The sequence below is a fragment of the Dermacentor albipictus genome, chromosome 5 (genome assembly GCF_038994185.2).
Source record: "Dermacentor albipictus isolate Rhodes 1998 colony chromosome 5, USDA_Dalb.pri_finalv2, whole genome shotgun sequence".
Classification (NCBI taxonomy): Eukaryota; Metazoa; Arthropoda; class Arachnida; order Ixodida; family Ixodidae; genus Dermacentor; species Dermacentor albipictus.
The window spans coordinates 94469175-94485439 of NC_091825.1; the positions used below are offsets into that span (position 1 = coordinate 94469175).

The following is a 16265-nucleotide window of genomic DNA, read 5'->3' on the forward strand; positions in this document are numbered from 1 at the left end:
AAACAAACTAGCTTGGATTTTGGGTGCACTACATACATGCTTGTTCCCGTAAATGAGGGCAGCCGCTCTATCATCTGAGCTAACCAGGCGGCTAGCAGATGGCAGGGCGAAGTCGAATTTGTCGACAACATGAAGCAAAGGCAAGAGTTTGACGTAAAAGTTCTGCGGAAACCCGCAAGGTGGAGAGAAGTAATTAATAAAGGAAAAATCAGAAATACACCTGAGCAATTGCTTCAAAGTAAGCCCATACGGGTTCCTCAAAAAAAAAATGAAAAAAAAGCCTCACAGTTGAAGAAAAGTTAGTCCTGGTCCGGGACTCGAACCCGGGACCACCACCTTTCCGGGGCAGCCGCTCTACCATCTCAGCTACCTAGGCGGCTAGCAGATGGCAGGGCAAAGTCGAATTTGTCCACAACACGAAGCAAAGGCAAGAGTTCGACGTAATAGTTCTGAAGCAATTGCTACGAACGGGTGGATGTCTGATTTTTTTCTTTATTAATTACCTCTCTCCACCTTGCGGGTTTCCGCAGAACTATTACGTCAAACTCTTGCCTTTGCTTCGTGTTGTCGACAAATTCGACTTCGCCCTGCCATCTGCTAGTCGCCTGGTTAGCTCAGATGGTAGAGTGGCTGCGCTGGAAAAGCGATGGTCCCGCGTTCGACTCCCGGACTATGACAAATTTTTCTTCAACTGTGAGGCTTTTCTTTCGAGGAACTCGTATGGGTTTCCTTTGAAGCGATTGCTACGAATGGGTGGATGTCTGATTTTTCCTTTAATAATGACAAAATCTGTGGGGAACATGAAAAAATTCGTTCTCATGAGAATTTCGTTGAGACAGCACAGATAGGAAATGTGTCGCAGAACAAAACATTACTGTCAAAATTTTGTTAGCACACTTTGGCAAGCTTGATCGAAGATATAGAACTGCATGCGTCGATCAGCAGGGGCAGCACTGCCATGGAGCAGTATTCTCAGTCAATTGCAGTCGGAGATATGGTCACTTTTGTGAGCTTTTGCATAACTTGGCACCGAATGCAGAGCAACAGTGCTTCACGCACGCAGCAGCATTTTTCCAGCGCACTGGCGCATCTGGTGCCAAGTGCGACAATGATTGTATCTCGTATACCCAAAGGCGATTGATCAAGATTACAGCCCCGCAGCGCAAATTTACGTCCGGCGCCAAATCTGCATGCAATGCCTGTTGGGTGGCACCAAAGCGCCAGCATTCTTGAAGCAAGAGATGCGTATTCCCAGACGATTGCTCAGTGACAGTCATCTCGGGCGCCATAAACAATTCCACTTAGGTGGGACGTGGATTTCTTTGTTTTGGCTGCATTTTTCTCACCGAGGCGCACACTATGCACGGCACTAGGTGTGCAAGAATCGCCGTCGCATGTTGATATCAACATGCGTGTTGCTTCAAATGGGCTATCAGCAAACAAGAGGGCAGCCATGACGTATTTCTAGCGCATGTGATCACTTTCAGCCTTTTGGTATGTGGTTGTTTTTGGAAACAAAAATGGCGGCGACCATGCAAGTGTAATGTGGCAGCACTTTACACAATTTTAGTGCAAAGCAATCGCATTTGAGCCCATTTTGGGGCCTGCTAGCCTTGTGCGAGTAGGTAATGTGAAGGGTTAGGTTCCGGCAAATTTCATTGATGCGCGATTATAGTACAGCAACATTTAATTGTCGAGAGGTACGAAATGCATTGAATCCTATGGGCATTCGACAGGGATACGAAAATATTTCTTTGTGAGAGTTTCATTCTCACGGGATTTCGTTATCGCAGGTTTCAACTGTAGTTAAAGGAAATTTGCATGCATAATTGGGGTGCAGCAATGGCTTCTGCTTGATTTTAACTTTGTTATCTCCTGCTGTAAAAGTTAAGGGTCTTCTCTGAACATGCTCGAATCTTCTCTCTTACTGCAGGTGGAAGTGTATCCAGTGGAATTCAAATTGTGCACAAATTCGAACATGGATCAGTTCGTCACGCGAAGGTTCAGCAAAGTCGACACCATAGGTGTGTGTGCAATCATTGCTGTTTATTGATGTTGATTGGTATTTCTCATGTCATCTCTGAGCCCTCCAAGCTTTGAACCGTGTGTGTCTGGGCTGACTGCGTGTGCGTACACAGCCCAGGTGGAGAAGGACATGCGCACCATCTTCAAAGTGCCACCCGAGAAGGAGACGAGGCTCTGGAGCCGCTGCAGCAGCAACACATACGAGCACTTGCCCGATCGGGCACGCACAATCCAGGACATAGGGCTGTACCCTGGCCAGGTAAGTACGAAGCAAGGGTGCCCACTTGCGACTTCTGGGTCCTTTTTCAATGCGATGAAATTATGCTGATCGTTCGAGGGTGCTCAGCATTCTGGGTTACCATGGAAAACAGCTGGGAAAGAGGGGTAGGCAAGGAGGAGGAAAATAAATCGGGATCTTGAGCAGGGCATTTGGAAGAGGTTCGGAGGGGACTTGTGATTGCACTGTCACGTTACAGCCTCGCATCATCCTCTCTTTAGAGTCATGCTGTTTGCATAGCTGTCTGTCGCCCTTTCGAGAGGCCCGAAGAGGAGACAGTCTTTGCTTGGGTGGAGAGACGGCACTGTCATGCTGAAGCATTGCATGCTTTGTGTGTTCCCTGTGATGCAGGGGCTGATCTAGGGTAGCTTCAAGAGAGAGAGAGAAGGGGGAGGTGTGTAATCAAAAATAATGAACAAGGGGAAAGGGGACCCACTGCATGCTCAATTTTGTCAGCGCAGGATGAAAATGGAGAAGGCAGAGCATCAAGCAGGCTGCAAATAGAGTTCCTCAAAGTCTGTTTAGCAGCTAATTCTATCAGCAACTGTTTCTTTTTTCCGTGCTATCTATTTGTGGCTCAGTGGTGAAGGGTAATTACACCATTTACGGAATTCGACACAATCCAGGAGTTTCTGGGGACTGGCTTCACAATGGTACGTATTCTTTTAAAAAATATTTTTTTTGCCAGAAGTCCTTCGGTAGGTACAAGCAGTTTTCTCAAGCACCATAATCCAGCGCATTCTTAAATTAGGATAGCAGTAGTGACTGGCTCTGTGTGCTCTTGGGATGATGTGAGCCTAGCAATTTCTGTCCAATACCTTCATTGCTTCTGAAATCTTGGAACAGTCTTTGTGCCTTGTTTGTGGCTGACTGTGTGGCCTCTTAATGGCACATCGTACTGTAATCCAGAGTCCTATCTCTGTCACGTCCTAGGTTCTCCTCCTGGAGGAACGGAATGATGATGGCACATGGCCAAGGCAAGTGAAAAGGTAAGTGAACGGCCTCATTCTTTGCTTTTGTTCCTTCATCTTTCCTTTTCTTTTTTGTATAATCGTATTCACAGTGAAGTCTCTGAAACATGCTATTTTTCTTGCAGCAGCAAGTCCCCTTACACAAACAGCAGAGGATCGGAACACAAAACATATGGGGCACCAGGCAACACAATGTATGTCGCTAATGTGTTAAAGCATGTTGTAATGGAATTGTAGAATATTTAGGTCTTTTGTGTTGTGAGCATGTCCTTAGTTTGCGCACTTGTGAACATTTGCAGATAGTTGGGAGATACAGGGACTCGCAAATTTTTTGGGTCCGTAGGACACGGGGAAATCGGACACTTTGAACGAAGTGTAGTTTCAGACTCAATTTTTTATTTTATTCCTGGCCAACAAAAACTACCATGGACAGCCTGTGATATTGTGGAGCTTAAAGGCTTGCTGTCGCAGAATTTAAGGATTGAACGTGCTGTCAGATAACTTTTTGAGATAGTGGTGCCTGCGCATGGCGTAATGATGGTTGAGGCTTACCAATACAGTTTCAGGGTTGAGGTACACTTTGGTGTCAATTCTATCAGAATTGCTTTAGACCTATCAGCCAGGCTAAACTTGGAGCACACAAAAAAGAAAAAAAAAAGAATAATGCAGCTGTCTTTGTGTTTAACTGTTTGTGTTTGTGAGCTGTTTGAATAGCGATACCTGCAATACGGCACAGTTAGACATTGTCCAAGAAAATTGAGCAAACTACTATTTTGTAACTTACGATTTTTTTTTTTTGTCAACATTGTATACATTGGCGTTACGGAGCACATGGCAGTGCTCCATAAAGTTCGAATAATGTGTGTGAATCCGGAAAATCAGTTGCCTGCTGCATCTATGGTACCACAGTTGGCAAGTTTGAGGACTGACAGTTATACTGTGCAGTTGTACGCGTTTAATTCACAAGTGTACTTGATAAAAGGATGGCATCACTCGATTGGGTTGCAAAAAAAAAGCATGTAGTTGGCTCATAGCAGATGGATGCAGGCACAATATTACATTTTACTCGGGGGCAGCTAAGTGTCAACAATGGAGAAGGTCCTGGCAACATGGGAGCAGTGCACGAAAATTCGCTGTTGGGTCAGTTTATATATATTGTCGTTGAAACCTTATGCATGGTTTCGCTAGTGTGTGTCAACTTCAACATAGCTGCGTTCTCACATAGCTCTCACAACATAGCTGCGTGTCATGCAAGCATTTCATGTGCCACGATGTGCATCCTCTGTTACCACCTGGGGCATTGGATGTTCTTACATTTTAATGTGCATCTTTTGAAAATCTGACATTCTATTAGTGTTGACCAGGTAATTCCACTTGCCATTGTCCTAAGAGCGTTGACGCTGTTGTTTGATCCTGCAACTTACATGATTGCTTTTTAGTGACTTCTGTGCTTTTAGTGACAAGGGGAATGTCAAAAAAAAAAAACAGATGCAATGTGTGATAAGGTGGAATGACTGCGCAAATCAGCATTGAAAAGCAGAAAACATGTTAGTAAGCAATATAGAACTTTCCGCATGATTTTTAATTTTTTTCTGATGGCTCTGGTCACTCCCCTGACAGATGTGATAAGTTGTTTGTTGTCTTGCTGTCAAATACTTATCATCTGATGTTTAACCCTTTGACGGTTTTAGCCGTACATGTACGGCGGCGGTTTTCTGTCCCCCAAGGTCTTCGCCGTACGGATATGGTTTCGACCCTCCGTTTGAAATTTCGCGCCATAATGACGATGCACGCATACTGGGAGGTGCTGCCGCCTCTTAGGTTTTACAAGAAGCGTTTGAAATTTGTGCTACCTTCTTGGGGAGATAAACAGAACTGACTTCAAGCTTCAGCGCGTCGCGCAGACTGCGGCCACACCCCTTTTGCGGTTTCGGTTTCGCCGCGTGATCGCAACGGAGGCGCGCGAAACGTCATTTTTCTCTTTGTCGGCACTCTCTTGCAAATGCTGTGGAAGTTGATTTCTATCTTGATTGGCGCTGCTCTTAGCTTGTTTATAACCGCCGCTCGCGGGGTATTCTCGCTCTCAGCGGCCACGCGCTTTCGCGGTTTCTGTTCCGCCGCAACGGAGGCGCGCGAAACGTGATTTTTATCTTTCTCGGCACGCTATCGCAGGGGCGGCGGAAGTTGATTTCTATCTTGATTGGCACGGCTCTTAGCTCGTTTATCACCGCCGCTCATGAGGTATTCTCGCTCTCTGCAGCTGCGCGGAGACTCGTGTTTCAAGGAGCACCACACTCTAAAATACTATTGAACATATTGCAGTTCTGAGTGATGCCGACACCAAAATACTGTTCCCTAATTTTTTTTACTATTTATTCCCGACTTAACACATCTTGTATATTCAATATCTGCAATAAAATAATTTGACCACCCGGGAAAGTTTTCTTCAAAATAATTCGACCCTCAAAGGGTTAATGTTGCAGGGACACACATCTTGATTGATGCTAGTCTTTGTCATTCGTGTTAATGGTGCAGAGGATCTCTCAATTTTTTTGAGCATTAGAAGCAGGAATTTCTCAAGTGCATCTTCATTCAGTGCTCAGGTGGTGCCTGAACAATCTTTGCCACAAGTACACTTAATCATGTGCCAAGATATTACTGTTCCGTCTACTTTGAGCCAATGAATTGTTGCCCCTAATAAGCAGTGTCAAAATATTGGAATAATTTGCTCAGACCAAGTGTTCATATGATGATGCGTCTTAAATGGTGTGCAACGAGAATCAATGGTACCATGAAATGTTTGCGAGACAAAAGTTTTCACTAATCCGTTCTAAAAAATTAAGGGGTAGGTCATCACAAAAATCAAATTTGATGCATTGTCGCAAGTTTGAGTGGTTGCACGCACCTATAACAGAACTGTGGAGGCGTTTGAGCTTTGCTTGATTTTTTACATGAAGTTTTCGATGCAGGGTGGGGTAAGCATGCCAAGTGCACACACACATGCACCAACACAGCTATGTTAGTGTTTTCAAAGAGGCTAACATCTCGTGTTTTTTTTTTTTACTCCTTTTTCTTCCCTGCCCATGCAGTGCAACAAGGAGTTACAGTGCTGTAAGTAGCTCATACAGCAGCTACAGCAGCAGTTACAACTATGACCTCCAGGGGGGCAACACGCCAGGGCTCTGTGGTCTTGGTAACCTCGGCAACACCTGCTTCATGAATGCAGCCTTGCAGGTAATTACCGTAAACGAATGAAACAGAAATGGGAAAGTGTAAAGTAAAATCTATCTACAAGGTACTTGATAGTGTGAAGCATTCTTGTATACTATGTACTTGATTTCATACTCAACAGGCAAAGTTGCAAAATATATCTCGGTACAGTAAAACCTCGTTAATATGTAGTAAGCTGAGAACGACGTTTAGTTACATGCTAAATGATGTACGAATTAACCGCCAATGCCTGTTTAAAAACTACTTACCTGCCGGGAAAGAACTACGTCACGATGCTCTCAAACACAGAGACTCGGACAGGCTTTATTTGTGGGTAGGCAGCAAAAAATCGGCGATCTTCACTTGCCGCCATGGTGGCCTTGCCGCGACATCTTCGAACTTGGTAAGGCCGCGAGCGAGTTTGTCCACGAGGCCCCGCTTCTCTGCTAAAGCTTGCAGGACACTCAAATCAAGCGCCACGTCAGACAATGAAGGGCCATTGTCCACTTCCACATCGTCGTTCGTCCATCTTCAGCGTCACTACCCGAGAACTCTGCACATATAACAACGTCGACTTCTCTATAACATAAACACGACATGGCACAGCAAAGACCATTGAACACCACGGCAACACGACTGCAAATACACTGGCGGAATGAAGAAAAAAAATAGCCTATGAACTTCTCTGCTAGTTGTCTAAGTATGCGTAAGCACTGTGCCACTTGTTCATCTCCAAGCAGCCTGGTATCATTATCAATGTTATGGAACTTCATCTGTCCATTACAAACAAACGACTCAAGCGACAGCGCTGCGGTGACACGGACTGGTGCGCACAGCGGTGCAAAGTGCATTGATAACGCAAGCAAAGTACTGCAGGTGGCGGCGCCCGGTGCGCTGATGACGTTCCGATCATTATAAGCCGTTATCGCTCATTAGTGTCTTATCCATCCACGTCAAACCATTATGAACTGTGACCAATGTACACCGGCACTGCCTGCGTATATGGCACGGCCGCATGGACCGTATCTTGAAAACGATCTGTGGGGCAGACAGTGCTGATTGCTAATAGCTCTGTGCGCTGAAGAGAGGCACGGGCCCACATCTTGAAAGCAATCTGCGAAAGGGGCAGGGTGCGGCTTGTGCCGAGAGCTTTGTGAGCGCTGTGTTCTCGCTGCCTCATTCGTGTTGAAGTGACAGGCAGTGTGATGGTACAGTCGCTCTCTGCTGGGGGCTTTATTGCGAAAGTGGTCGTCTTACGGGATGGACGGACGGAGGGACATTTTTCTCACTGGGTAAGCATAGAAATGTCTATGCATTTGAAAAAAAAAAAAGTTTGCTTCTGCGCGGTTACTACTTGATTGGATTGGGTTCGACAGTGACAGCAAATTCGCACCCCTGCTGGCAGCTTCTTCGTGTTACTCGAAGGTCTCGAAGGCCACACTTTTGTGCAGTGCAATCAGCAACAGCTGTATGAGGAGGAACTACGTCATGGTGGTGGGTTCGACAGTGACAGCAAATTCGCACCCCTGCTGGCAGCTTCTTCGTGTTACTCGAAGGCCACACTTTTGTGCAGTGCAATCAGCAACAGCTGTATGAGCAGGAACTACGTCATGGTGGTCAAGTTTAAACATCACTATGGCTGGCGGCTGTCGTGTGGGTGTCACAACTCGAGAGTCGAACGTCTGCGCACATGAGATCTTGCCGATTTTGTGCCTGTGTGTGTAAACAAGAAAACATGGTACGCACTAACTGTTTGGTGGGCACTGAGCGACTATGGCTTAAGCGGTCCGCCACTATGTTGGGTTCAACGGGGGCGGGGTGGGGAAATCTTCGCGGCTGCGTTTGAACCACAATTACACGTTAAGCGGGTACGTATTAACGAGGTTTGACTGTAGTGCAGTCAGAGCATCTTTCACTCTGTATGCTTTGCAGCATAGTTGTTATTGATCTGCAACTCTTTCTACTTAGCAACAACTACAAACATTGCAACTACAAGTTTTGGACATTAAATCGCATGTTATTTGTGCACTTTCGGGCTTCCGGTATCCAACAGGCTATGTTTTGATCCAGCGGTGCGCCATGGCTGTTGGTTGCAGAAGCATGTTGCTCCACTTGTTTGGTGGTAAACAACTGCAGATCTGCGGCGCCTCACTATCGCTAATTGCCATATTTTGCAGTATAAATGTATGAGAATTATTATTATGCTAAGTTGCTTGAAGTACATACTGTAGAATCTCGCTCATACATTTTAGAAATACTGTGAGAAAAAACGTACTAAGTGGGAAAACGTACGATCCGAAGTGACTAAAGAAATTTGAGACTCAACTTTTGTTGACATCTATGTAATGCGAAGCGTTGCGCAGATCGTTGCGGCACGAGACGCCAAGGCGTGCCGTGCTGGTGGTGCTTCGGCGGCCCAAGACTCGATTTGTTGTTTTCCTATAGTGAGGTGTTTTAAGAGGGTGACGGGAAACTGAAACGAAATTAAGCTGGTGGCCGACGCTGGTTGCTGCTGAAGCGAAAGGTGACGTCCACACCATGCCGCCTGCAGGAGGGAACGGCAGCGCATTTTGATCACCTACTAAAAGCGTGCAGTATGCTACCAATGGTACTACGCACCATGATATGTAAGAGATAAGTGAAGATGCTTATCACAGTAGGTTTGGCGGTGATAGCTGTGAATGCGGCGTGCAACAACCAGAGCAGAGATTTGCTGGCACCTGAATAAGAAACTACGCACCGTTGCTTTCGTGTGAGAGGGGCGGCTTTATGCTGTTCTCATTTGTGCACACCTGGTGCCTTTTCTTGTTCACATGTTCTTGTTACTCTTTCTTCAGAGAAGCATTTGCCTGAGTTTTTTTTTTTCCCCTCGTTTTCTTTTTCTTTTTTTCATACGCAGTGCATGAGCAACACCCCCCCTCTCACCGAGTACTTCACGACGGACCGGTACCTGTCGGAGCTGAACGACAGCAACCCACTGGGCATGCGAGGCGAGATCGCCAAGTCCTATGCTGATCTTGTCAAGGTCATGTGGTCTGGAAACTGTTCCAGTGTCATACCCAGGCCGTTCAAGGTGATGTCACAAACACGCATATGCCAGCACTGTCAGTTGCTTTTAACCTGCTACCGTGTTGATGGCCACAGCAACAGCATGTCCTCGTCATACCTGCTGCTGCAGCTTAGTGGTTACGAAATTTCACTGCTGAGTTCGATCCCGGCCATAGTGGCCACGTATGGATGGGGGTGAAGTGTGAAAATGCTCATGTAGGTAGATTTAGGTGCATGTTAAAGAACCCCAGGTGATCAAAATTAATCAGAGTCCCCTGCTAGGGTATGCCTCATGGTCAGATCATAGTTTTGGCATGAAAAACCCCAGAATTTCTTTAATTAGTGAGCTCTCGTCTGTACAATATGCCACCTCTACAGTCACGAAAAAGATCCCTTAAATTTCTCTGATGCTGAGCAGAATCGAACCCATCACAAGGGTTCTTCAAGGGCAGCAACCTGATGCATTAGCAAGCTGTGCAACAAGTGCACTGGTTATGTGCCGCTTTTCAATGAACGCCTTTCACACCAACGCTTTAGTGAGCTGCGTCATGAAACTGGGTGCGTGCAGCTCTTCAATGACGCCCTTACCAACTTAGGTCACTGAGTATGTGCCACTGAGTGTGTGGCAAGCGAGGGAACAATTCTAAACCTTTGACGGCACCGGCACGCCATGCTTGTCTTGGAGGCCACACACGGGCTTTTAGGCAGTGCCACTAGATGGCGCAGCATATCCAGAAAGAAGCGCTCGAGCGGAGCCTGGTTCTCAGTGTTCACACGCACCGGTGCGCTGTTCATTTCGGAGGCCACATACAGGCTTCATGGCGGTGGTGCTAGATGGTGCCATGCTCTTAGGGAAGCGTGGAAGAGGAGATTTGCTGCAGTTACACGCCTCGTACCTAACTCGTTTTGATGGTGGCAATAGGTTTCGCAGTACTGATTCAATGCTAATGCATTACCATCAACAGTCATCTAGAGATGAGTTCTGCCACATTTTTTTTTTGCATCAGATAGCAAAGATGCTTTTAGTAGAGGATGTTCCTCGGATGTACAAGTACAGTGAACAGTAATTGTTTTATTAAGTATTGCCCAATCACGGTTTGAAAAAAGATGGTGGTCAGTTGCTTTCACTCACAGTAGTGCATCATGTGTTATACAGTGAAAGCTCGTTAATTCGAACTTCAGTGATTCGAATTTATGGATAATTTGAACTGTATGATTTGGTCCGGCCAAGCTCCACAGAAGTCTATGTATAAAAAGTCCGTTAATTCGAACGCGAGAAGGTTCCCTCACGGATAATTCGAACTACGCTCGCCTGACACACGGCCAGAGAAGCGCGCCTACTGCCTACACACAAGGCTGTATTGCCTCCGAAACGGAGAGAACGGCGAGAGAAGGCAAAATCGGAAAAAAAATCTAACCGACGCGGGGTCAGCCAGAAGGCAGCGGCGGCTGCCGCCTCTCCGTTCTACGTAACCTCCAAGACTTCTTGCCCGTTGCGAATCTCGGAGGCTTTGCAAATCTTGTACAGCTGCTAATGTTGTGTGGAGATGGCACGGCAAGCTCCAAAGCACAGCGAATCAAGTACGTCGCAGCTGCGCTTGCAATCAAGAACCAACGAATGAGGGCCTTCGCCACCTTCACATGTTCAGCGTCTTTGTCTCGGCAGTCTTCATCGGTTGTGCACCTCTGTTTTCAGCTTAGGAGGTATCGGCCGTCGCGATTCATTGTGATGGTGTTAAGCCTCGGCTAACGTTCGTTTCGGTGGACATCGGTGGTGTGGCGCAGTTGGACCCAGAGCTTCGACTTGAAGAGGGCGTGTGCCCGTGGCACACGCCATCACTTTCTGACACGCCAAATTTCTGACATGCCCTACTGCTTCCAAATCGCAGTGTACTGTTGCCCTCCTTCACTTTCGTTAGTTCGAACTTTCGTTAATTCGAACTGAAGCGGCTTCCCCTTGCGGTTCGAATTAACGAGCTTTTACTGTATATTGTGTGAAAGAAACAGGGAAAAAGCGATTGTAATTGTACTGGGTATTAGGCATAACTTTAGCCATGAATGAGGAAGAAAGAGCTGTAAGCCACAGCTGGGTGAAACTAGCAGCACATTATTTGCTGTCATGTGGCAGTCCTCAAGGTATTTTTGTACAGTAGAACCCCGTTGACACGTTTTCAAAGGGACCGTGGAGAAACTTACCAGCTGAGAAAATGTAACCGTGGGGAAGGCTGCAAATTGCCACAGCACGACGTCGGAAAGTCCAAGTGGCTGCCAGTGCAGTTATTAGATGACTCGGTGCTCGTACTGTCACTATGAACGGCACATACATGTGTGTTTTATTAAGGGACATGTACGGTGTTCCATGACAGTGGCCCCTACCGTAATATTGTGTGTACGCTTCACCACATAGCACGGTTCTACTGTGCTGAAGCTGAATAAAGAGAAGCGGCAATTGTGAAATGGGGGGAGGGGGGGCAGATAAGGCCCTGTACCTGGCAGAATTAGCCCAGTGTGCGTGATTCCTGGCAGATTTTAATCGATGTGTACTTCTTCAGATGCTTCACCAACTACTCTGTGCATGTTTTCTCCCAATGTTTGTGCAGTGCCTGGCCTGTGCAACTTTGTTCGTTGTTGTAAACTTAGGTTGCTTATTGCTTACTGCAAAGAATTAGTTGCTTGTTGCAACATGTGAGCGCCAATTTCTCCCTGCACTGTTGTATTGACGTGGCGACCACTTTCAATTGCAACGTAAGGTGTGGGAACATTACAAAATGGTGCTATATTAAACGGGAATATAATAGTGAAATTTCGGTGATACGAATCTCAAGGGGCGGCAAAAATATTAGTATCACCTGAAAATTTGTGTCGCCAGAAAACGAGAATAGTCGCAGTTTCGCCTGGAAAGCGAAGCAACGATTGCGATACCAAATTAGTAGATAGCTATACGGAGTAAGGATGGTAGTCTTATTGGCCATATAAACTTGCAAACATTCGCTTACTAACTAAATTAAAGGTGTACTGTCACAGATTTTCGATCTTGTTTTTTCTGCTGCAGTAAGTAGCTAATGACCCACTAATCGCTGCACGAAGCAGCATTGGCTTCAGTGCGTGACGGGTAATTATTTGGAGTCTTGTTTGTAGCGACCAGTCTAAGTTTCGGTTTGAAGAGCAACGAGATTGGCCAAAGAACGAATGTAAAGACAGCTGGACATGTGATCGCACAAAACTGCAATGTGCACATGCCAGCGCGAGAACTTTGTGTTGCTAATTTGTCTGCTACGCCTGCACATGCCTTGCGATTGGATTGGACAAACTTTATTAAAGGTCCTGCTTTGTGATGTCTTCACCATCATCGTGGTCCTTGTTTTCGTCGTCCAGCGGTGACTATTTCTTGCTTGCGGTAGTCGCCGCCGAATTAGACATGGCCAACCACATTTGATTGGATTTACTACAAAGCAGTGACTCGGAAAGTACGACTAACGGCGGCTATCAATATGCATACGCACCAGTAGAAGTGCGTATGTATGGTTTTATTGCACGATTTTATCGCTGTTGGACTTTATATGGGAAATAAAAGGTTGGAGGAGTCAGGGAGAACAAACAGGCATAGAGGGGGTGAGATGTTCTGTTGTTCGGAGCAACACCTTGCCCACTGCTATTGTAAACATGCCAAGAGGAGGATTACCGTTGGAGGGGCGGAGGACTAATTGCTTTCGAGCCTCCGCGCATCCACAACCGCAACGAAAATGCCGACCTGTCTGGTGTCCTGCCCCCGTCGCTGTCAGCTGCTCGCTCCTCCCGTGTTCATATCACTGCATCAGAGTGATAAATGTGTACGGATCATCCAAATTTTTTACGTTATGCACAATGCACTTTGGCCGGGAAATTTCGAAAATTCATATTGCTACGAAATTCGTATCGGCCGAATTAGTATCACCGAAATTCCACTGTACATAGTAGTCAATGGGATTTGGGTCAGGACCACGAAAACACAACATAGCAGCCAGGAAAACGCCACAGCAAGGAGCGTATCAATGGGGTTCCACTGTATTCCACTTAATTAGTTGATTAACTGCAATGAATTATGAAAGTTCTTTCAATGTTCACTTTAGGCCCAAGTGTGTTTCATTATGTTCTACAGAGGGTGCAGAATGCTTGGTCCACCTTCCTGTGGCAGCGTACCCTCTGTATGATGCTTTCTTCCTGCAAAATGTGTATATTTTTCAAAGCATGTGACAACGTTCATGCACTATCAAATTGTATCGCTCTCAATTGTGTTTCAAGCCAAGAGAAGGGAAGGACGAGAGAGGATGGCAGAGGAGGTGGTGTGGTGAAATTGTGAAAATTGCAGGTGGGATGGAGCCATTTCATGCAAGACAAGGGTAATTAGAAATTGTTGAGAGGGAGTTCCGTCTTGCCTTGGACATAAAATAGGATGATGATGATGACAGTATCTTAAAATAAGCAAAGAACAATCATATGCACAGTTTTTTGAGTGGATAGGGGCACATCTTGCAGATGGCGGTGGGCCGGTTTGCACCACAGTTCTCTGGCTTCCAGCAGCAGGACTGCCAGGAGCTGATGGCCTTTCTTCTGGATGGCCTTCATGAAGACCTCAACAGGGTCATCAACAAACCTTACATCGAGCTCAAGGACAATGATGGACGGCCTGACGAGGTGCGCTATGTGAATGCTAGGCACAACCTAATTCTGAAAGCCATGCGTCATTTGTGTTGGATTTCTTTGAAGTAGTGCATCATAAGAGGGGCTAGGCTCTAAGGCATGAAAAAGCAACCTGTGCGAACTTCAGTATTCGGAATAGAAAATAAAATCTGGGTTGTGAAGGTTGGAGTTTTAGCTGCAAGTCTGTAATACTTGCCTGGAAAAGCTTATCCTTGTACTTACTTTAACTCAACAGATGTATTAAGGTAGACATTACCCTAAGGGTAGTGTGTATAGTTTGGAATACAGTCGACTCTCATTACAATGGTCCCTGATCCGAAGTCCGTAATATTCGAAACGCCCCACTTCTGAAACGTTCGTCGCAGTGTCTAACAACATTATTGCAAAGGGTGAGTGATGAACTTCCAAAGTAAAAAAACGAACAAACGAACAGTTTCACCTGAAAGGCGAAGCATTGATTGCAATAGCAAATTAAGCAAGATAAGTGCGGGCGCAGCAACGAGCGAGTTCACCTTCGTGCTATATATAGCTTCAATGTGAACTAAACATTGAAAGCACCACACATATGAAGCTACCGGCTCTGGGTGCACTTTGTCCACATCGCAAATTGCTTTCAAGATACGGCACCCGTGTGGGCGCACACTTTGTCCACATCGCAGATCGCTTTGAAGATACGGTGCCCACATGAGCGCGCACTTAACTAGCATTATAGGTCAGTGCTACGTGAATCCTGAGGCAGGCACAAGCGGTTCATAGAGCATGATTGTACGCTAGAACACGGTAGAAAATGCCATACTTTCATTTTCTGTGCGCATGACTGCACGATGCAGGAACATGCAGACTAAATGGATGTGCACCTTTCTTGCTGCGGTGTGAAAACAAGAACACGCAGACATTCGATTCGTGTGCTTTATTATTTCTCTAAACTTTAATTTGTCTATTGAAGCAACAGATTACACAAACAGATGTTGCCTTGAATAATTGTCAGTTCATGTGTCGCTACGAACGACATCACAGCAGTGTGATCTACATAGGTGCACTTTTGCGATTGATGCTGATTACTGGCTGGGGGTGTGGCGCCCAGGAGGAGAACAGCAAGTGGTGTTCGGTTTGAAATTTCAGCTCCTTCCACAGCACATAGCAATGTGTACAGTAAAGCCTCATTAAACCATACCCACTAAACAATAGCTTCGCTTTGACAGTAATAAAGTTAAATCCCTGACTCAGCGGCCATTTAACATAATGTGTTTTGTATCCGGAAAAACCGTACCAGCTTATTGTGTACGTATCGGTTAATGCGTAGTGTTTCCACTTTTCGTCATGCAATCATGGCGGTTCGTTGTTCCCAATGAGGCGCCCGGCAGAACAACAAGCCTCATAGATTGGAACAACGGCCTCCAAGCGCCCTGTGCATTTGCGCGTGAAGCCACATCAACATCATTTCGGTGCCGTGCCAGAGAGCGTTGTGGCGTCGTGCAAGCTAGGACTTGCATCATGCCGAAGCTCGGACAAGAAACACCGGGTGCTCAGCATAGAAGAAAAATTGGACATAGCTCGTGCTATCAAACATGGCACGAAGTTGGCGCTGGCACGCGACAGGGATATACCGTTGACTACGTGTGTGGCGTTTGGATTGCGAAGAAGTTGCTCGGCAACGCTGCTGCGACCGTGAAGAGATGTCAGCTCAAGGTACGACTTTTTGCCTTCATAACGACAGTTACGAGGACGACACGGAATGCGACAGCACGGCGATTCAGGCCCGACAGTGACAGAAGATGCGAGTTACATCAGTCTCGTGAATGCAATTGTCGTGACGAGAACAGCAACGCGCAATGAAAAAAGTGCCTTGCGATTTCTGCAGTACTACCACGTCCGTGCATGGAGGATTTGCAATGCCAACGAGTAATCTGCTATGCGAGTGTTTACCGAGAAGAGGGGGCTGGCTGAATAGCTGGCTTGCAGCTTCAGTAAGTTTGAGGCCGCTGTCGTCGCTGCTAGGCCACCGCAGCATCAAACGAAAATAACACTTTTGTCGCGTGAAGGGAATAAATACT

General features: G+C 46.2%; 1 protein-coding gene across 7 annotated transcripts in view; it reads left to right on the plus strand.

Annotated features, from left to right (window-relative positions):
• Window positions 1-16265, plus strand: part of LOC139059956 (ubiquitin carboxyl-terminal hydrolase 15-like) — a 67123-nt gene that overhangs the window by 10373 nt on the left and 40485 nt on the right. For 2 of the 7 annotated variants that reach the window (XM_070538608.1, XM_070538612.1), the window contains exons 4-10: window positions 1934-2024; window positions 2139-2284; window positions 3236-3291; window positions 3399-3467; window positions 6363-6507; window positions 9383-9556; window positions 14047-14205. In XM_070538608.1, the coding sequence (XP_070394709.1) occupies window positions 1934-2024; window positions 2139-2284; window positions 3236-3291; window positions 3399-3467; window positions 6363-6507; window positions 9383-9556; window positions 14047-14205 (840 nt within the window). The remainder of the gene's footprint in view (window positions 1-1933; window positions 2025-2138; window positions 2285-3235; window positions 3292-3398; window positions 3468-6362; window positions 6508-9382; window positions 9557-14046; window positions 14206-16265) is intronic. The other 5 variants (XM_070538610.1, XM_070538611.1, XM_070538609.1 and 2 more) reach the window with 5 other exon arrangements.